This window comes from Lineus longissimus, chromosome 4, assembly GCF_910592395.1.
Source record: "Lineus longissimus chromosome 4, tnLinLong1.2, whole genome shotgun sequence".
NCBI classification, from domain to species: domain Eukaryota; kingdom Metazoa; phylum Nemertea; class Pilidiophora; order Heteronemertea; family Lineidae; genus Lineus; species Lineus longissimus.
This window is the reverse complement of record NC_088311.1, coordinates 8,870,317-8,890,515: the sequence shown is the minus strand read 5'-3', so window position 1 is coordinate 8,890,515 and position 20,199 is coordinate 8,870,317. Positions and strand designations below refer to the sequence as shown.

The 20,199-nt window shown below is 40.4% G+C and overlaps 3 protein-coding genes across 3 annotated transcripts; 2 read left to right on the top strand and 1 right to left on the bottom strand.

Annotated features, from left to right (window-relative positions):
• The first annotated feature begins 817 nt into the window (after window positions 1-817).
• On the top strand, window positions 818-3,398 carry LOC135486490 (intraflagellar transport protein 25 homolog). Its single transcript, XM_064769297.1, has 4 exons — window positions 818-1,002; window positions 1,915-2,021; window positions 2,527-2,595; window positions 2,838-3,398. The coding sequence occupies exons 1-4, from the start codon at window positions 911-913 to the stop codon at window positions 2,987-2,989; spliced, it is 420 nt and encodes a 139-aa protein (XP_064625367.1). The 5' UTR covers window positions 818-910; the 3' UTR covers window positions 2,990-3,398.
• A 1,947-nt stretch (window positions 3,399-5,345) lies between these two features.
• On the bottom strand, window positions 5,346-11,279 carry LOC135486436 (zinc finger Ran-binding domain-containing protein 2-like). The gene is made up of 9 exons (XM_064769221.1): window positions 11,208-11,279; window positions 10,422-10,474; window positions 9,974-10,079; window positions 9,636-9,718; window positions 9,286-9,371; window positions 8,781-8,933; window positions 8,160-8,443; window positions 7,524-7,637; window positions 5,346-6,775 (listed from the first exon to the last, which is right to left on the bottom strand). Exons 1-9 carry the CDS (start codon window positions 11,270-11,272, stop codon window positions 6,754-6,756), a joined length of 966 nt encoding a protein of 321 aa, XP_064625291.1. The 5' UTR covers window positions 11,273-11,279; the 3' UTR covers window positions 5,346-6,753.
• Window positions 11,280-11,577: 298 nt separating this feature from the next.
• LOC135486415 (spindle assembly abnormal protein 6 homolog) lies at window positions 11,578-18,988 on the top strand. Its single transcript, XM_064769179.1, has 14 exons — window positions 11,578-11,832; window positions 12,313-12,373; window positions 12,819-12,898; window positions 13,224-13,328; window positions 13,617-13,869; window positions 14,200-14,319; window positions 14,517-14,633; window positions 14,898-15,167; window positions 15,547-15,690; window positions 15,925-16,050; window positions 16,313-16,394; window positions 16,616-16,716; window positions 17,125-17,348; window positions 17,648-18,988. The coding sequence occupies exons 1-14, from the start codon at window positions 11,768-11,770 to the stop codon at window positions 17,847-17,849; spliced, it is 1,950 nt and encodes a 649-aa protein (XP_064625249.1). The 5' UTR covers window positions 11,578-11,767; the 3' UTR covers window positions 17,850-18,988.
• The last annotated feature ends 1,211 nt before the right edge of the window (window positions 18,989-20,199 follow it).

Genomic DNA, 20,199 nt, shown 5'->3' with positions numbered 1-20,199 from the left:
TTTCAGTTTTTGAAGGGAAAATAGCAGTAATAACACCCCTATTTATTGATTTTTCGGGGATTTTTCCCCGAAACAAGAGTGAAAATTAACCCCCTTTTCCCGAAAAATCGGGAACGCGCCTGCGGCCCCCTTGACTATGGAAGTGTGGGGGGGGGGGGGGGGGGGAAAAAGTTAGTTCCAATGCAAGCCACCAATTTCGGAAAGCATGTATAGGGGCTGATTTATTGGGGGGGGGGGGGAGATGTCAAGGGACGGAAGAGGGACTGAGGGACTGAGTCTAAAAAACTGCACATATGCGAAATTCCGATTGTTGACAGACTACCACATGACATCTGACGATGGCCACTAGAAGCTTGTTTGTCAATTAAATCTCCGGTCATTTTGCATGCTATGAAACTTCCGCGAGTCCTTTAAATATCAAAATCAATCACGGGGACCAATCTCCAGTGGCCATGGCTGGGGGGGGGGGGGGCACATCCTTCCACATACCGTAGCTGGGTATGGGAAGGCCGAGCTAAAACCTCTGCTGTTGCAGCGGTAGCCCGGAGACCAGGATCATGGGATTCCGTATTTTAGCAAAATCCATAGCAACGATCGCGTCATCGAGCCATCGCGTCGTCGAGTCATCGAGTCGAATACCACAAGCCGAATACCAGTATTATCTTGTCCAGGAAGACAAGAGACCTGATTTGGCTTGAGTGAGGTCAGAATTTTTCGGGACGAAGTATAGAGGCTAATTCGTATTTCCCACGTTATAAACTAACAGTGGCGTCACCTGTTATTTCTAGGCGAATTCCGACATCCCTCGAAGTGTACATCGAGGATGTGACAAATCGCTTCGGTCTGCTATTTTGACTCGTCAATAACAACCATTTTCTGACTATTAAACGTTGATTCAAACGACTTTATCATGTTTGATGTTGCATTAGGAGATGCTGGAGCTCAGGTGGTTCTTGTCACTGCAAGTGATGAACGATTTCCACCTGAAAACATCATAGACGGGTACGATAAAAAACAAAGTGAAATCTGTCAAATGACATTCTTTCAACACTACACTGAGTAGCCATGCATGCTTGTACAGGTATCAGGCTGTTTCGCTACATTGGCAGTTCGCTACAAGTCGTTTCGCTACATGTGGCGGTCGTTTCGCTACATGGTAGGTCGTTTCGCTACATGGGTGGAGTCGTTTCGCTACATGATGGGTATGGTCGTTTCGCTACATGGAGGACGTTTCGCTACATGGCCATGGGTGGAGTCGTTTCGCTACATGGATGTAGTCATTATTTTTACTCTATTTTACCCTACTATAATTCCCGGTGGTGACTACAAATTTATTATAGCACAGTCTGCCGGTAAAAAAACTTATACGGTTTGATGGCGCGCAAGGGGTTCTTGTCGTCCTGGCCTGGGTTAGGCCACATAAAAAAAAGAGTTGGTGATCATTGTTTCATGTTAAATTTCTCTAATATATTTTAATCTATCTATGATTATGAAGGAACAAAATGGCTGCCAGCCGAAGTCGGCAGGGTCAGGGGCCGGCGAGGGTCAGTCAGAATTTATTAATCAGTCTTCGAGATAGGGGTCTTTTTTGTTTTTAATATGGGTACGAGCACTGCCCCCCCTCCCCCCTTAAATGTTCCATTTGTAAATGAGAATTCATCATATATAAGGCCACTCGATATGATCCCAGCCCGTCCACATGCAGTGATGACTGATCAAGCTCACTACCTTGTCCTCAGTTCTTGAGGCTGGTCCGAGATCCTGGAGGCAAAATAGTTGAGTACATCCACATGTTCGAGAGCGAGAATAATCCCTCTTTGTCTAATCTAGTTTCTGGTGCTAAATTTCTTCTTTGACCTCATGAATGTTCTTTTAACTCTCAAACTGTACACTTAAAATGTTTTTCCCCTTCAGGAAATCAGATACGTTTTGGTCGACAACTGGAATGTTTCCTCAAGAATTTGTCATTTCATTTACCTCATTGATGAATATCAACAGCATAAAAATTGAAAGTTATAACGGTAAGTATATGATAATGGTAAATAAACTTTGACAGAGGACAGGTATTTGATGCAGATTCTCCTGTCATGCTGTTGGGCATCCATAAAGAAGGGACTGTTCTTCATTCAACCAACAAGTCGTTTATTTGAAAACTCACCTAAGCTTTCAGGAATTAGTTTCCCTCTCTCATGACTTATGCATTTTCAATAATCAGATATAAGAAATGTTGACAAAATGGTTGATGTTTATGGTGTATTAGTTTCACAGGAGGGGATTAACTAAGTACGTATCTGATTTGTTTCCTCCAAAATTAAGAGCTGACACTTCTCACTACTGCTGTTATTCACCTTGAATTGAATTCTCAAATGACATGATGACTCGTCTAAGTGAAGGAGATACTTCCCCCACTGCTGTACTGTAGACTTTAGCCCTCTACTCGAGGTTCCAAAGTCAAAGATAAATACCGCCATGTGAAGCAGATGACAAGGCAATTATAATTGATCTATGACTTATATTTGATTCCAGTCAACAAAATGTTTGTGGAGAGAAGTGTACAAAATGAACCAGTTGACTTTGAGCCATTAGACGAAAGAGGTGAGTTCTTGGAAGACCATTCAATCAAAAAATAATATTTATTTAATCACTCAATTTTATGATACATGTACATGTGTTTGGTACCGGGCGGGTCTTTGATATTTGGTATCATGTTTGGTCACCTGGCAAAATTCGGTGGAGATGGTCTTTGAATGATATTAGTTGATAAAAGATATCTGGAACACCTGTTTAGGGACATTTTACACTTACATAATCCTTATTTCACTTTCTATTCTGCCCAGAGGTCGACGCAACAGACTCACAGCTGCAAATTGAAGAAGTACGGTTGCAGTCAACGACCGCCCAGCATCTCAAGTTTGTCATCAACTCGGGACATAATCACTTTGTGTCTGTACATCGAGTCCATGTGGACGGTACGGCTGTTCATAAATAAACAGGAGACTTTGCTAGGATTAAAAAAATTTTTTTTATCATTTACACATTTTACTTAAAGAGAAAGGGCAAGCTTGCTATCTACAGTCTGCAGGCTTCTACAGTATCTGCTGGTTGGACGATATTGACTCGATGTATATACTCGGCAGAATGATATTGGACCACGCTGTTAACCAGTAGACGACTACTTCTAGTTCAATTGGCCTCTGTGTAGTTTACTTGAGATTTCGTTTCAGTGTCCTCTGATGATAGCTTTCACCTTTGTAGGTTAGACTCTACACTTTTTGTGACAGATTGCACTGCAGTTGGCGAGTGTACCATGTTTGTTGAAATTATTGTCTCTCACAACAGTAGAAGCTCATCTAATGTGTTTGAATTCCGTCCATTCAATAAAACTCCATTGCTGAAGAGATTTGGTTTTATTATTTCTTTCTTGTGAACAGACTGCTGCAACCAGAGGTTCTTGTTGCATGCATTATGATAACTCCTGCAAGCCTAGCAATTATTGCCTTTGGAATGACACCAAGCTTTGATTTGGATGTATTTTCCTATGACATTCTCCAAATCTGACATAATTTTCAAGCAAAGAACTTGAAGAAGTGCCTCATCGCACTACTATTCCTGTGCTGCATCTCTTGTGCACCCAGTGCTGTCAGAAGAAGTGTCCTTTAGGATTTCCTGGAACGTTTCAGAGACAATGTCTCCATCATGGAAGTTTTCAATGTACTCCGTCTCTCACAACATATATATGTACATGTGGGAATAAAAAAAGCCTGATCCTCAGGATGCATGGAAGTCTGCCACTGGTGCAAGGTCCAGTTCTACTTTAAATGAATATCACAATCATGACAAGTTCAAATGGAAATCTGGCACCTGTGTTGGGTGACACTACATAGCTGCGGGGTCTAGTTTTACTTTACATTGTAATTGGACGGTTTAGGAATAATGTCACAATCACAAAAATTTTAAATGTAATCTGCCACAGGCGTTGGGAGTCACAATTATGGAAGTTTGCCACCGTTGTGGGTCCAGTTTCACTTGAGATCACCTACAAGGGCAAAAAGAGAAGCACTGTTCCAACTCAAGAACACGTCTCAGATCATTATAAAACCTGCAGGCAAAGGATCTGCCGTAGTAATCATGAATAGACGCGACGTGATTACATCAAGGAAGTGAACGCCAATTGTCAAATCGGACACACTACCGCCCGACCCTCATCGACATGACCCAAACACATGCGGACAATGTCACATCCTTCCTAAGGGACATGCTGCTTACGGGTGAAATCACACAAAAACATACTCCCCTGGCGTTTCCATCATTTCATTTTCCGTATGAGCCCAGGTCACCTCCACTCTCACATCAACACACCATTTGATGTTGTCACTTTTAAGTACCGTTACTAAGCTCACAGCAGGGGTATCTCACAGAACCCCAGTCCATAAAACCATTTCTCCACGTCCACATATGCTGAAATAATTAGAAAACATTTTTATTTCGCATTGCTAAGCCAAACAGCCACAATCCCTCCTAATTCGTCTTCACAGACGCATCACAGCTTCCTCTCACCACAAAGAGGAAACTGGATTCACCCTCAAGTGAGTCTTCGAGGGCCTAGTGGGCACACTGCCCTACTTCACTCCGTTTAAGTCATATAAGCATAACTGATGAGGTCACCACTACACCGAAACCGTTCCATTTGGCGGTCTAAAACCCTGCCAAATCATCTCCCCACCCTAAATGACACCCACATATAATTTTAGCGCCAAAACTCCCTGCTCCAACTCTCAATTGACAACCAAACAAGTTCAACCTAAGGGTCGTCACAACCACCATGGATGACGACACAAGGGACATCGGATGTCTCTCCAACAAGGTTGAGACGTCAGGACGCAAGGACACTGCAACGGTACTCCGCCCGATCTGACACCCCGTCAGTCACAACAGTATTATCCTTTCACGAAGAAGGACGCAAACCCCGTTTCAATTTCGAGTTTTGAAAGGAACACTTTCTCAGATAATCGGAAATAACGTCCTCAAGACATTCTAGCATCCAGTTTTCTTTGTTGGAGTCACCTCACAAAGACATTTTCAATTGCTGGGATCTGTGATGATGTTGCAGGTTCTCCTGCAGGTTTCTGCGACATAAAGCCATGATGCAACATTATGATGGCTCAGGTGATAATAGCAGGCTGCAGCAACCAAAAAATTCTGATTTCACCGCAGACGAGTGATCACCCACTCACAGGTCACTGCAGCCGCTTTGTCTTCACCACAAATGAGCAACAGCCACTCGCATATTGCTGTGTCATCTCTTGATGGGTTGATTGGTTATAATGATCAAGATAATGGACACATTTCTAAGTAGACTGAAGCATTTTATTATCAACATAAATACATGTACATGTGTCTCAAATCAACATCTGTTACACCAATACCTTAGCAACATTAACATATGTACATGTACATTGTTTGTAGCATCAGAATTGGGCCTAGGTACAACTTGGAAAATTTTGACCGATTGTTCTCCGACAGTCTAAAGTAAAGTCATAAAGGCATCAGAAATATCATGAACAAAACAAAACATCTTCCAAGGAATTGAGTATCTTTAGCACATCAATCTCGTATCCAACTCGAACATCTAATAGGTGACAAACAAGAACTGAACACATTCAATGTGTAAGTTACCTACTTTTTGTATCAAACCAGTTTGTCGTAATGAGAAGCCACAGTGACATTCATTAATTGCATCAGTTAGAACTTTTAACAATCGTCTCACTACCATGCCAACTTCACTTTTGTATATTTCATGCCTGCGACGGCCATTTTCAATTAATTCTTTTTGCTTCCTGTTTGAATAAAATACAAAGCAACTGCCTAAGAATAATACATGCACAGAGTAATTTAAGCAGACGTGCTCCACTTACAATTTATTTAAGTGTGCCAACAGGACCCAATGCTTCAGCCAAGACTATACAGAGATGTGTTCTGCCAATGCTTTATCAAAAGGCCAGGCCGTTCATCCTCGTTTAACCAAAAGAAAAATACTTACCGACAAACACCCACCATACTAACCTTTCATCATGTATTCAGAACCTCCTCATCACCAATGCAGGATCATCTTGAACTATCAAGGGTTTCAATCACTATTGACTGCCGAAGTTGTGCTCGATTTGTCTTTCGCTTCATACACCACTTGACAAAACCATCCTGAACTAGTGACCAGCCCCAAGTAGTAGCTGTCACAACTACGCTGGTAGCCTATTGAAAAGAAGGCATCCCGCACTGCAGTTACATGAAATGTGAACCCTGATAGAACAAGATGAGTCACATTGATTGTAAGCTATCACAGTGACAAGCTGACACAAATAATAAGATGTCTGGGAACCCCAGGGGTTGGTATGTGCCACTAGAACATGTTCAACATGGCCATAAACAAAACAAAAGCACTGGTAATGACCACCTCAAAATTCACTGATGTACAACTCTGGGTTAACATATTTAACCCCCTCATTTATGCAATTCATTTTGCAATATCAGGTATAACAATTAGCACTGATACCTAACATGAGAATAGGTGTTTTAGCATCGGTGACTTTTGAGGGGAGGTCATAATCATCTGAATTGACAATTCTGTTTCCATTGACCTTAACAATTCTTGGTTATCAGATCAGGTTATACACATATTGAAATGAAAGCCCCTAAACTAAGCTGCTAGTTGTCAAGTTCAAAAACAATTTTCCATCGCTACAGCTGTTCGGTGTTTCATTTGTATCTGTCGTAGGACCTGAAAGAACAAAATAACTTCAATCAGAAAATATGAATTGTATGGAGAGGAAAACAGCCTGGACTTCTGTGTTTCCATGGTGGATAAAGGCAGTGGTTTACCTTCCCAACACAATCAACATAGGCACTCCTAAATAACCGAGATAGTTAGAGAGAAAAAAATTAAAGAAGAAATGAGACATAGTTATAACTGTAGAAATCTCTTTGAGTGCTTCAAATGAAGCCAGATTTGGAGAACCAATAAAAAAAGCTATTTACATCTATTCTCAGGAATTTCAAGATAATCACTTGTTAGTGATGAGCACTACAGCATGCAGAGAAAGTGAAGTCAGATAGACACATGGGGGTGGCAGAATATTTGTCTCCCAATAATCACAAGTTACAGCTCGTCCAGAATATCATAATAAAAATGTAGCTCTATGAATAAATGATATAGTTGTTGTTTAAGGCAAGTCGTAGAGTCTTTTCGGACCACCAATATAGACTTTTTCTGTTGATCAAAGATTTCAACATGATCCCTGAAGTTCAATTCCAGACTGTTTCAAGCAAAGATACCTCTTTTCAACCGACAATAGACTAGGACTTCTTCCCCTTAACTTTTTTCCTATACCTCTAATTATGTGTGGAGTCAGACTTCCCAGCAAAAGAAAATTCAGCCGATTTTAATTCTGATTATAATTGAGAAGTGGAGCCTGAGCAACAACAACCAGTACCACCCCATGTGCATGTCTAACTACTTAAGCCCAAACCTCGACCTCCTTCGACTTGAACTCTTCTCCTTTGACTTGGACCTTGATCTCGATGTCGAAGAATATGACGATCGATGTTTCTTGCGGTCGCGATCTCGGTCTCTGGAACTCGACCTACGATGGCAGAGATTTTGGAAACATAAAATATGACATGCAAGCGAACAACAATTAACAAATTTATTGACAACAAAAATACCAGTTATCTGCAAGAATGAGAGAGTTGCGTGAATAATTTAGTTACCAGTACCCAGTCTGTTTAACATCCCTATTTAAAGCAGCTGGCTGATACCAGCAAAGTTAACCATCTAACAAATGAGTACCACTTTTTCGGGGGGGGGGACAGCTAGTGCAGACTGAGATGGCTAGCCTAAACTGACACCAAATCGTGACTAGTTCATCAAGTTGTCAACTTCAGAAGAACATGGGTAAGTGTACACAGGTTTTTTTCTCACAAAACATGTTTTCAATGCAAATTTTTCGCCACTGCATCAGACAGTTAGGCCGATTTGGTCACAAGAGGGTCTGGTTAAGACTTGGCAAGAAATTTGAACCAGGTTCATTTTCTGTAGGAAAACATTTTAAAACGAACATGATGTTGGCGTGATAATTGCCAGTGGGTTACCGCGTTACCGTTACCTTGACCGGGAGTAACTCCTCTTGCGATTCCTGCCTCGAGATGACCTTGACCTTGACGAGGAACTAGATGAACTTGACCTTGACGATGACCTTGAGCGTGACGATGACGATGATGATTTCGAAGATGAGGATGATCCACGTTTTTCTTTGGACTCAGACCTTGCTGATCGACTTGTTTCCTTGTTACTGTTTTTATCATCAGTTATGTCATTTGCTTTGTCATCATCATTTGCATCATCATCACTAAGCATATACTTAGAGAGATCTGCATCATCATCATCATCCTGGAAAAATGGTTTACATGGACATGAATTGATGTTTTCTAGTGTGGCCCTGGCCCCAGATAATGCCAGATTACCACCTGTCAGGCTGTGAGCAATTCAAAAACGGAAAATCATGAAAGTCAATTTTTAAGAATTAGTACCCATGCTGAAAAGTATTAAAGGTGACCTGACAATAACAATAACTGTATCTTCCTGTAAAGCTTGCCCACACTGAAATGCTCACCAATTTCCTAAAAAATATCTGCACATAAGTAAAGAAATTATTGGCTGTAGTATATAGTGAGAGTTGTCATTCAAACTTCCACGCCACTCCTGCCCTATTTTAAAATATCCTTACCTCATCCTCATCCGAATCTAGTCTATATTTAGACTCATCAACCTCACTGTCATCTTCTTCATCATCATCATCACCACCACCAGATTCAACAGCCGTGACTGACGGTGGCTTCACTGGATCTGACAAACGATGTTTCTTCTTTTTCCTCCCAAACTAAAGAAAATAACAAGAGGTCTCAGTCAAAACCTGATTCTATACATTTACTCGCCACCATCCAATCTTTCGAGGAGTAAAAATCATACCAGTAAGTAAAATTTGAGCAGGGTACCAGCAAATGAAATTTGGTACCCCAGTGAAGTACTTGTGTTACTATTCTCTCTAATATTGCAATGATCTATGGCCTACCCTGGTACTCATTTAAATTATGCATTTTGTTTCGACATCAAGAGGCTGATGAAGGATGATACAACAGACTTAAGTGAATTGTTGAAGGCTCAAATTTTTCCCTGGATGTTCTTCAAACAAGTACATCAAGTTCCCCTTGATATATTTTGCTTCAACCCACCTCATCATATTCATCATCATCGGAATTGTGGGCGCGGTCCTTGTATTCGACAACCTCGTCCCTTTCCATGTATCCACCACCATAACCTGTAGCAACAAGTCAAGCAAGTAAACATTAGGAAAGACAAAATGCAGAATATAAGGCAGGTAATCCGAGGTTACAGGTCTATCAGTGGAAGCCTCCATATGGTAGTGTAGATAGGCACATTGTATGCGGATAGCTGGGCAGTTGTAAAATGTAGGTTTGGAGAAATGTAGGTGGCCTACTTTATGGCTACATGGTTTACAAAGACTCCAGCTCAGTCTAACTGACAATTCTAGCTGATTGAGTTTATCCTGTACACTTTTTACCTGTTCTTTCTTCAACTTTTCCATACTTGGGGCAGTTGCACATATTACATGTTGAACGACGAGCCCAATTGACATTTCCACACCTGTAAGCACAAATGCGTTACCATGTTCAGATGTTCTGATTGACATGGACTAAGGAAGTGTTAGAACAACAGAGAAACCAATTAGAAATTTCACTCTTCATTTCAAGGCATGCTGTTATGATAACAATCATATCACCATGGCAGGACCTGCAAAGGTACTGTGACACCAATTACGAAAGATATAAAAGGTTTGAGCTAGCAAGCAAACTATGGCTAAGTTATATCATCATAAGAATCATTGCATAAAAAGCTTACGTTTTACACTGCCAATCATCGGCACTGAAAAGGCCTTTACTCTTCTCTGCGGCAGCCTTGCCTATTTCATGGCCACCCTTCTTAAAAGAATTGCTCTCCTTTTTTTCTGAAAAATAGGACAATAAACGTCTTTAGTGCAGTAAGGCACCCAGGTGTTGTTGTCTTCGAGTTGAGTTATACCACACAACAGTGGGATGGAATAGGGAACAGAAAGGAACCTCAGTACGTTGTATGTCCCAAATCAATTGCTGTTTTTTTTAAATTTGAATCCCTTACTTCAACTTACTAATGTTTATATTTCACAGTAATGGCTAATGCAACATTTTGGTGGTCTTGCTTTGAAACATAGATCTGTAAAGTTATTTTCCAAGACTTTGTTTGTTTGTTACAATCCAAAGAGACTGGTGTTCCGCTCACAGTGATCACAGAACCTTTTCAAAATGCTAACCTTTCCCACATCTGTTGCATTTACTTCTCTTGGAGAAATTGACATTAGCACACCTGAAAAATGAAGGGTGGATTCATTAGACATTAGTGATTTCAATACATTTATAGGCGCAGCTTCATTCTCCATTCATTTGCCATCAACATGCTCCAGTAAACATTAAAGTCGTACCAAGGACGAGGCTGACAGATCGCAGAACAACTGTTAAAACTGTCAGTGTCAACTATATTATATTAAATGTTATGTAGGCCCCTATCAGAATTATAGGAATCATTGAGATTGTCCGAAGTTGACTAAAAGCCTAGGGCCTTTTGACATGTTCTAACCTAATTGTGAACATTTGAGTTTTTTGGACTCTGATTCGTCTTCGATGAAAGGCCTATCCTGCAGGATCATGGAATGAAGGATAGGCTAACCTTAATAAGGAGCAGTCAATTCAGTTGTGGTTTGAGAAACTTTTTTTGCAAATTTCTATGAACGACATCAACATCTGGAAGCTGTTCTTGAGATATCATACTTGACCCCTAAACTTTCAATAGAAGTAGTCACGTGGAATGCCTATGATATAAAACTTCATTTCATCAATGGCTGGTTTTTCATCAGTGCCTGGTAGTGGTACGGTAGGCCTTATAGGCTGGTTGGGGCTATGGTGAAATTAGGGTGTTGTTTTTTAGGATAAAAACTCTCAAACAATCCATATTGAGAGGGCGAGGTGGATTTTTTAAACACTCAGCAGTTAGTTTCGATATTGAAAAACAATATCACGCTTTCAGTTTTTTATTCACTCACTTAGGATCACTGCAAACCCAGTCACCATCGCTAGGTCGAAATTTTGTAGACCCACTGGAAGCCATTTTTGGACATTTGTGGCAGTGACATGATGTACCAAAAAATGTGCTTACGGTATCTTTTTCTCCGACGTTAAATCTGAAGGACTAAATCTTTATAATACGGCAATTATTTTAAAAAAATTTATGAGAGATAGATATTTCTCTATTATACAGATTAATATGTTATAAACCTCCAACTCTGATCCTGTCATAAATGTAGGTTGGGTACGTCATGATTTACAAAATAAATTGTCACGTGACCTGTAGGTTCGACCAATCAGAATCCACTGATGAAACGGAGCGGTAAAGTGAAGCCAGTACGGATTTTGTCGTGCAAGTTGAAGTCAAATAATCAAATATTTCTCCCTAACCTGTTTCATGATTTCAAAGATATATACACGTACTTCATTGTCTATGTTTAAAGATACCAGAACGCCTTAAAATATTCGTTTTTAGCAGAAAGACCACTTCTAAAACAGCGTTTGAAACCTACAAAAATATAGAACTGAACAAAAAATCATGGCGGACGTGTTATTTTCTAAAAAACTTCCAGTTGTATTGAAAAGTGCTGATCGAGAGGACAGGTGAGAAAAGTTATACAAAGAGTCCTGACATCAAAAGTCCTATTTTGCCGCATTACTCCTGATTTCTCCATATGGCCTACCGTGCATGTTTACATCATGAAGAAGAAGAAGAAGATGGAAGCGCGTCCCTGTGCTGGATGGATTGGAATAATGGAAGGTTACCATAACCATGATAATAGACTATAGTCTATAGATTCATGCATGTGATTGGGAACAACGTTTACATAGTGTAGGCCGTCATCACGTCACGATGCATTGCAGCTCTGACGGTTTTACATTACTGTAACGTGACGTGACGCAATGTCTTCGTAAACGTTGTTCCCAATCAAGTGCATAGAGGTTCTTCATTGACGTCAGAAACTCAGATGATGATGTTACCAGAAAATATTGTACGGGCATTTTTTCATCGTGTACCAACGTAACTCAAACTCTGTCTCAGTCTGGTGCAAATTTTCATTGTTCTACTGCGTTCATTTTCAGAAACACTCATATCAAAATCAGTGTTGAAGTTCAGGTCCATACAGCTCCATTGCATAGAAAGGTAGGCCAAACACAAGAATAGAATCCAGTGTAGTTGAAGACAGATGGCGTCATCTGTACTACTAGCCAACTACAGGTGCTGGAAACATATTGCCTCAATTACTGTACAAAAACATAGGGACAAGACCATTTTTCTTGGTCCATTACAAGATGATTTATTTTTAGATGAATCCACAGAAGCTTTCGCTCAATAGCCCTAGTTTGAATGAAAGTCGGAAGATCTTGGTCTGCAGTCATTAGTAATAATAATGGTATGCTATAAGCATTGACAGAACTTACCGTCCATCAATCAGTGAAGGTAGAATAGATCTCGTCTACCATCATAATCAATCATTGCTTTCCCTCATAGTCAAAGTCAAGAAATCCATCTGGTCTCTTTCATCATCAATGGAGGAGAATGTCAAGTGTATTTGAAATTATTCTTTATGCTTTTGTTCTAATTTTAGGAATTGGTTGTCAGACTGACAGATGAAAGTGACTTGTTTTTCTTGTACACTCTGAAACTTGGTGAAGAGGATTTTCAAAGGTACTTATTTTTCAATGCCCACAAAGCTTATTAGTATGAGATGAATAGATTGTGCTCTGTTTTATTAGCAGTTTGCATAAAAGGTGATTGAAATTCATTGTTCTGCACAGTCTGTTCTTAGCAATTCGAATTGAAACTGATTTTCTATAACTAGGGGTGCTATGCGATACGACAATCTGTTGATTTGAAATTGTAGTCATGGGCATGAACATTTAAAACTTTCTCCTCTGGTTATGGTAGTTGGATCAAAATCAAGTGATTTTAGTATAATTTTTGCACTATTTTGTCCGGGTGTTGGTTACCAAAGATTATGTTTCTGTTTCAGTTTGAAATGCCAGCAAGGACTCCTTGTAGATTTTGGTGCATTCCCTCAGAAATTCATTGATTTGCTTGAGCTGTGTCTTCAGGAAGAAAGAAGAGAAAGCCCCAAGTAAGTTTATGATCATTATTGCATGACCTCTGCCATGCCTAGATTTAAGCACTGCAGTATACACAGGTTGTCAATGCATGCAACAAGCCCAGAATGCCGCCTGCTAACTTAAGTGGCTAGCAAGGTAATACACAGTGCAGCTTGCTTGGATGAGTACAGGAGATTCTAAATCATGTTGGCATCCAAGCTAGATGGACAATGGCATGTGTGAAGTTGAAAATAGAGGGTCTCCATGAAGCTGTCAACCAGAAGTTTTCTTCCTAACGCAAGGACTTGATGATCTTTCAGGTACCTGCTACAGTTCCTTTGCCCTGCAATATCCGGCTCCGATAAAGACACCTGGGCTTTGAATGTCGTCGAGACAAACCCTTTCAAACATCTGACGCACTTGTCGCTGAGATTTCTCCCGGGGAAAGATAATGACGTCAAGAAGTACCTGGCCGATTGTCTCAAGATGGCGAAGGACCAGATCTCCAGCTTGCAAGGAAAACTGGAGACCACGGAATGCTCGCTCTCAGAGAAACTATTCCAAACTCAGCAGGTCAGTATTAATAAAGGAAACTCATGTTTATGTGAATCACTGGGAAATCTGTCTGTACCTTGGACGTTATTGAAAATTAAAATGCTGTTTAGAGGAAAACGTATTTTTGGCCTTGAAATGAATCCTGGCAGAAACCCTGAAAAACTTCATTATATTACAAGCCAAAGTTGTTTCAGTGAAAGTAGTTTTCACCAGTAGTATTGGCTCCGCTTCATAGCAAGAACTTGGGCCTTTGGTCTTTGGTTCATGTTATGGTCTTGTATTGGGCCAAGAGATCTCAATGGGTGGATTGATATACATGTGTATATTGATCTCACGGTTGCTCTTCAGGCCCTGTCGGACAAGACACAGCAGTACGATGCCATGAAATTAGAACTGTCATCAACAACGAATGACATGAATGCTAAATACTCACAGCAGGCGGCTATGGAGAAAGAAAAAGCAGTTGAGGTAAGGGTTTTATTGAAGTGTTAGGATGAATTTGTGCTAGCTTTGACATGAAAGCACAAACAAATTCAGCCTTGGTGATTGTCTCTGTTGTAGATTCCCATTTAAATTTCTTAATCAAAACTTAGAGGTGCTATTCCTGTTAAAACTTGTAAACTGATGCTTGTGTCACTGACTGGTCATTGTGTTTCAACTTTCAGGCCCATCAGCAATACCAGCAACGCTGTGAGCGAGAAAAGAGGGAACTGGAACAAGCTCACTTGAAGATCGTAAAACAGATGGAAGCAAAGATCTACGACTATGAATCAGTCAACAAGGTATGAAGTGGGTCAGATCAATTAATTAAGATTTTAAAACTTGTAGCTCCTTCAAAATTAATCTCGGTCTGTTTAGTGTTACTCAATAGCTCCGATTCGAAGTTCTAGATGGCCTTTGAACTTGGAGGCCTGTGGTTTTTCTTCCACCAATTTTGTATGTCAAGCAGGCGGATATGTTTAGCAAAGCATATTTCGGAAGTGCAGATCATAATGAATATTGGAATTTACCTTTAGATTAAGACAATCCAATCCTTCAATTTGTAGGAACTTACTGACAAACGTTATAAACACGAATCCCACATCCGCGAACTGAAGTCTAAGCTTGGTAGTCTCGAAGAGGAGTACCACCGGGCTAAACAGGAATTAAACGCGCTCCGGAAAGACAACGCTAGTCTCGATGCCGACTTTCACGAGCAAGAGAAATTAATCAATCAGCTACGAACGAAGGTTGCTGTGACTGAGCAAGAGACTAGAGATAAAGACCAAGTGATGAGCAAGGCGCAAGAATTACTCCAATCTGAGCAAGAACAAAGGGTATGTTGAAAGGATGTAGTGTTAGTATGAATTCGGGCCAATCTTTTTGTTGATTATGGCTTCGAAAGTATCATTGAAGTCCAAGAGTGACGCCTTGAAATTATGATAGCATGCTTTGATTTGTCTGCAGCAAATTTTGTCTATGTTTGCTAATCACCACTGCCGGACAATAGAAAATCCCTTCTATGTTGGATCAAGTTTGGAGTGTTCAGCTTGTGCTAAGCACAAGCTGAACACTCCATGGTACGATGAGGATTTGGAGTTATCTTTAGTAAGAAAGAGTAATACACGCAAATTTTGACCCTGTGTCAAGTAGAGATATATGGCATTCGATACCAATAAAATAATGAAAATGTCATTTGGCCCTTCATTCTTTTAGAAAAAATGCGAAGATGATCTTGAGCGGAGACAGAAACAGATCGGAAAGATGGAGACTTCCATCAAATCCATGTCGGAGGAGTTGGTGAAGGGAAATGAAATCATTAAGAAATTACAAGGAGAAATTAGAAACTATCATGCCAAGGTGAGTGACTAGTTAGGAAGAATTGACTTTGTGATTGCAGATCTGGTGATTGTCAGCGTTGCTCTATGAGTGAACAATAGCCAATAGAATGCATGCTGTATTGTTCTTCAAGAGTTGGTGAAACTAAGTCTGAGGTGGGATAGTGAAGTCCAAAACTTGATGGTCAAGTTGATTTTAATGTAAAGAACCAAATTTCTAAGTTGATTTCAATCCTCTTTTCTGTTTGTTTTCAAGGTGAAGCTTCGTAACCAGATCACAACCGAGCAGGAGAAGTTACTTGGTGAGAAAGAGCAAGAGTTGGAGAAACTTCGCCAGGATTATCGTTTGTCGCACGACACATTACGGGTGAAAGAAGATGAGGTGGGTTAGGGCGCCGATGAAGAATGTGATTGAAGCGCAATTTAAATATCATTAACCTGGAATGGCATGATTTACGTTGGATCCAGCAGTCTTCGGATCCCTGTTCAATAACTTGTACATACAGGATAAGGAGTGACCAAATAACAATATATGACTTAAATTCACACCCCTGAGATGAAGTGTGTGTAACACTACTTTCCAAGTTGGCCCGACGATCAAAGCTCACCAAAATAATGCAATCATTATAATTTTTTCTCTTCAGAATTCGAAATTGTCTGAATCTTTAGAAAGTACAATGCGGAAACTGGAGGAAAGTAAACAACTGTTAAAGACCAATGAAAATGGTAAGAAGCGATACTTGAATTTTTGATGATGATGAAGGTGAACCTGAAATTCATATTTTAGGTTGTTCAGTCGGCTTATGGCAAACCAACATACATGTACTTCCGAGGATGACCTTACAATTGTACCAATGTGGTTTGTTGATTCAATAAATTAAATGTGTCATCGTAGATAATTCACAAAATGTTGTCTTAATTCAACACTTCCTCTGCTTTCTTTTCAGTAATAAATTGGTTGAACAAACAAATTACTGAGAATCAGCTTTCCCATCAAAGACATATGCCTATGGAGAATGCAGCAATCAGTTATAAACCACCGAATTTGGTGAGTATTAATCTACTTGCAGTTGGAGATTTGCGATCTGAAGGGTTACACTGTGACTGTAGTAGCCTGGAGAGTGCTCCGTGTCAAATTGGGCACAATGTCCTCTCTGGGGTTTGAGAACTTGGCTACAAGTAACAGGAGTTAATCTTGGCTCAACTTCAAGGATTACGATGCTTGTGCAGGGAGATGAGCATCTGTACAACTTTGAAAAGTGGGTAATGGAGGTCAACCTGCCTTAGCTCTGTCCCAATATCAGTCATGCGATGGGCAGACCTGACGCTTCAATACAAGTCAGACAACTTTTGGTTGCCCTATGATCTGTGACAGTCTGCTACTGCAACCATAGGATTGTGCCTGCCGTTGCCGGAAATGTATCTTATATTTGGTGTGTTTCTTTTTATACTTCAGATGAATGGTCCATCTATTGGAGGCAGTATATCGAGGATGACGAATGATACCTTGTCGCCGGGATCCACAGCTCCTCTGACGAGACATTATAGCAGCTCCTTATCTTCCCAGTTGGGTCTTGGCCGAGAGCGTCGCACAAACGTCCCGTTATCAGCTACTAAGCCGAGCACCATCAATGAGGAATCCGGCTCTGCTGCTTCATCTCCCTCATCGCAAAAAGAAAAGTAGGTGAAATATATTCTGATTATTTGTACATCTAAGTTTAAAAATGATTAATTCATATAACTTACAGCCCAATTATTGCATGTCTTTTCTTCATAGTCTGCTAAATCACTTCATGTCTCATCCAGAAACTAGCTATTCCAATTTCAAAATTTAGATTTACATGTATAATACAATGGATGTAATTTCATCAGTTTGGCTTACTTGTTGCGTGAGCATGTCCTCTGTATTAAATTGTAGCATAATCATGTAAGTTTTATAAACAAAAATCCTCTATTTTCCTCCTATCTTCTATTTGAAGTGAAGCCCCGTTTTTGGATGCCAAGTACCTGTCACGTGGTGACGGTGCCCCTCTCAGAGAGAAAGGCCAGCGATCATCCTCCCCATCTACAGTTCAGGGCAACCAACAGCTTTTGAAGTCTCAACCGAACAGCATGGCAAGACCCATGGCAAATAAAGTTGTACCGTCAGCTTATTTTCCGACTCAGGCTAAGGTTTCCTAGTTGGTATAATCGGACAAGGTTCCAAGGAAACATGAAATGGACGGTGATAAGTTGTTTTAACATCCTGGCATGTTGGAACTTTAAAAGATTTGGTGTACATGTAGTGATGAAGAATGGGGTTTGAAGGGTATCCTCCTACCTTTCCTCGATGGCTATGGAATGTACTTGTAGTTCGCTGATGTGAACCGAAAATACATGGGCTTGGAGGATTTTTTTTCAGATGCTGGGCATTTGAAATGTATAGAATTATATTCAGTAGAAGTAGGAAATGTATGTTGAAGTGTACATATGTACATAGTTATGTTTTGAAGCAAACTTCTTCAAGGGGACTAACAAACCAACGAGTTTGTGTGTTCCACACAAATTGCGACTTAAATATTGAATAATAAAATGCCAGTAAACCTGAATACAGTACTGTACTCAGATTTTCTGAATACTTTCCTTGGTTATGACACTGGTCCCGGACAGAGCCCTTTTGCAGGGTATTATCTATCTGTCTGTACCTCCTATACCTACCTATGCAAAGGCCTTGACGAGTCTGGTCCATTTCAATATCCGGTTGGCCGGTCTGTGTTCGACTGACCAGTGCGGTATACAGTTCTTTGTTGTGTTCCTTAATGAACATTTTATTTCAAGACTTGGATGTACATGTATGAAATATCTATGTTGTAAATATCAAATGTAGCTATATGTATGACACCACTTACATGTATGGCATAATGCGTAATGTCACCCCATAAGACGTTTTGAAAATCTATGAAACTGGTGTGCAAAGAGACGAGATATTTTGGCTTTTTCAGCAGGTCTTTTTTACTCGTAAAAAATATTTCTCTTCCCTATTAAAGGCCGTGGCAATTTGATATTTAGTATAACAGATTTTTCTTGACAGATACTTGCTGCTGGCAGAAAAAATAAGAATAAGATACTACTATCTTGAGGTACTGTAAAGCCAGATGTATTTGTGTGCCTTTTATGTTCGAGTTGACAGGTAATAAACATTTGTAATTACTCCTGTTAATATTGGGGTCAAGAATCCTGTGTTCATCTGAAATGACCCTTTTCCTGTAGATTCATTGCGCTTCTGGTTCGAATAGTGTTGAGCACTGTCCATCGTAACTGGAGGTGAAAAATTATTATAATAAAATGTAAGTATAAAACGGCTTTCTGTTTCTTTTGTTTGTTTTCTTTCACAATTTCCCTAATGCTCAAATGTCCAAAACTTTTGATAAAGAAGAGCATGATACACCAGTCTTCCACCCCAAGAATGACATGCAGGCTGTTTGCAAGATGTCTCCTTCACCCAGGACATAGTCACAATTTACTGATACTGTCCCTTGCCCAGAACATTTGTCGCAATTTACCTCAAAGGCTTTATTCGCTCATGGTCATGGGAAAACATTACATCCGGCATGACATGAGGGTGCATGTGAAACTCGCCCTAATATTCTCCATTTGCCTGTGGCAAAGTCACATAAAAATACACTGTACGCAGTGGACCCCTCATTCCCTGGGAAGCTGGCCCACTCTCCATTTTTGCTGCCCCCCCCCCCATAGGTTTGAATGTCTGGGGAACAAAGTAAATGTATTCTATAATGCGCCTTAACCTCTGAGCTATTGACGTTCATGATTTCTACAGAACGCCATAATCTGTCCGAATACGACAGAGCAGGACTCTTTTTCCTGGAGGACATTTTCTACTTCTACACCGGTACAGAAATTGGTGGAGTTGGGGTTTGTCCATACCAAGCTCTGTCCTTTGTAAATGACTGGTAGTGGGAGACTGTGAGGAAGGGTAGTCCTGAAAGCAGTCCGAGTGCCATTGGAAACAAAATAAAACCCCTGGCACCATGCACACTGCTTCAGGCGGCAAATTCACAGGGCGGGACTTTTAACGTCTCTATGCCACGCCCAGATGCCACGTGTTTTGGGACAATCTACCGCTTCTGTTTGGGGCGTGTTTCATAGGCCTGCTATTAACTCGGAGGTGAGGTGCAAAAAACGCGGATTGACTAATTACACAACTAAACACCCCTTTATTGCTTATTGCGATGTTTATTCCCCGGCCGTTACAGTTATTCAAAATTTAACGGACTCAAGACTAAAGACCAAGGAATCAGAGCCTATCTCCGGGTGTCATTCCCAGGAGGGACTAGTTGTAATTACTGTAACAGAGGGCAGCTAGGCCACTGATGCAGAGAGGATTGACCGAAATTGGGCAATAGTTAGGCAGTTATATAGTTGATCAATTGAGTTGTTGGTGAGAAAGTGTTAATTGCCTTGTCACTGCTTGATGACACCCCCCATGACACTCCAACAGTAATACTCGACTCTGGCTTGCATTTGAACCAAA

What these genes read in the sequence shown, in the direction of transcription:
- LOC135486415 (XM_064769179.1), top strand. Translation starts at nt 11,768, where the DNA reads ATGGCGGACGTGTTATTTTCTAAAAAACTTCCAGTTGTATTGAAAAGT. An exon ending in AGAAAGAAAAAGCAGTTGAG is followed by an intron (nt 14,320 to 14,516) that starts GTAAGGGTTTTA and finishes TTCAACTTTCAG; the next exon opens with GCCCATCAGCAATACCAGCA. An exon ending in GTTAAAGACCAATGAAAATG is followed by an intron (nt 16,395 to 16,615) that starts GTAAGAAGCGAT and finishes CTTTCTTTTCAG; the next exon opens with TAATAAATTGGTTGAACAAA.
- LOC135486490 (XM_064769297.1), top strand. Translation starts at nt 911, where the DNA reads ATGTTTGATGTTGCATTAGGAGATGCTGGAGCTCAGGTGGTTCTTGTC. An exon ending in CCTGAAAACATCATAGACGG is followed by an intron (nt 1,003 to 1,914) that starts GTACGATAAAAA and finishes TTTCCCCTTCAG; the next exon opens with GAAATCAGATACGTTTTGGT. An exon ending in TGAGCCATTAGACGAAAGAG is followed by an intron (nt 2,596 to 2,837) that starts GTGAGTTCTTGG and finishes TATTCTGCCCAG; the next exon opens with AGGTCGACGCAACAGACTCA.
- LOC135486436 (XM_064769221.1), bottom strand. Translation starts at nt 11,272, where the DNA reads ATGGCTTCCAGTGGGTCTACAAAATTTCGACCTAGCGATGGTGACTGG. An exon ending in TAGATTCGGATGAGGATGAG is followed by an intron (nt 8,444 to 8,780) that starts GTAAGGATATTT and finishes CCATTTTTCCAG; the next exon opens with GATGATGATGATGATGCAGA. An exon ending in AGGAGTTACTCCCGGTCAAG is followed by an intron (nt 7,638 to 8,159) that starts GTAACGGTAACG and finishes CTGCCATCGTAG; the next exon opens with GTCGAGTTCCAGAGACCGAG.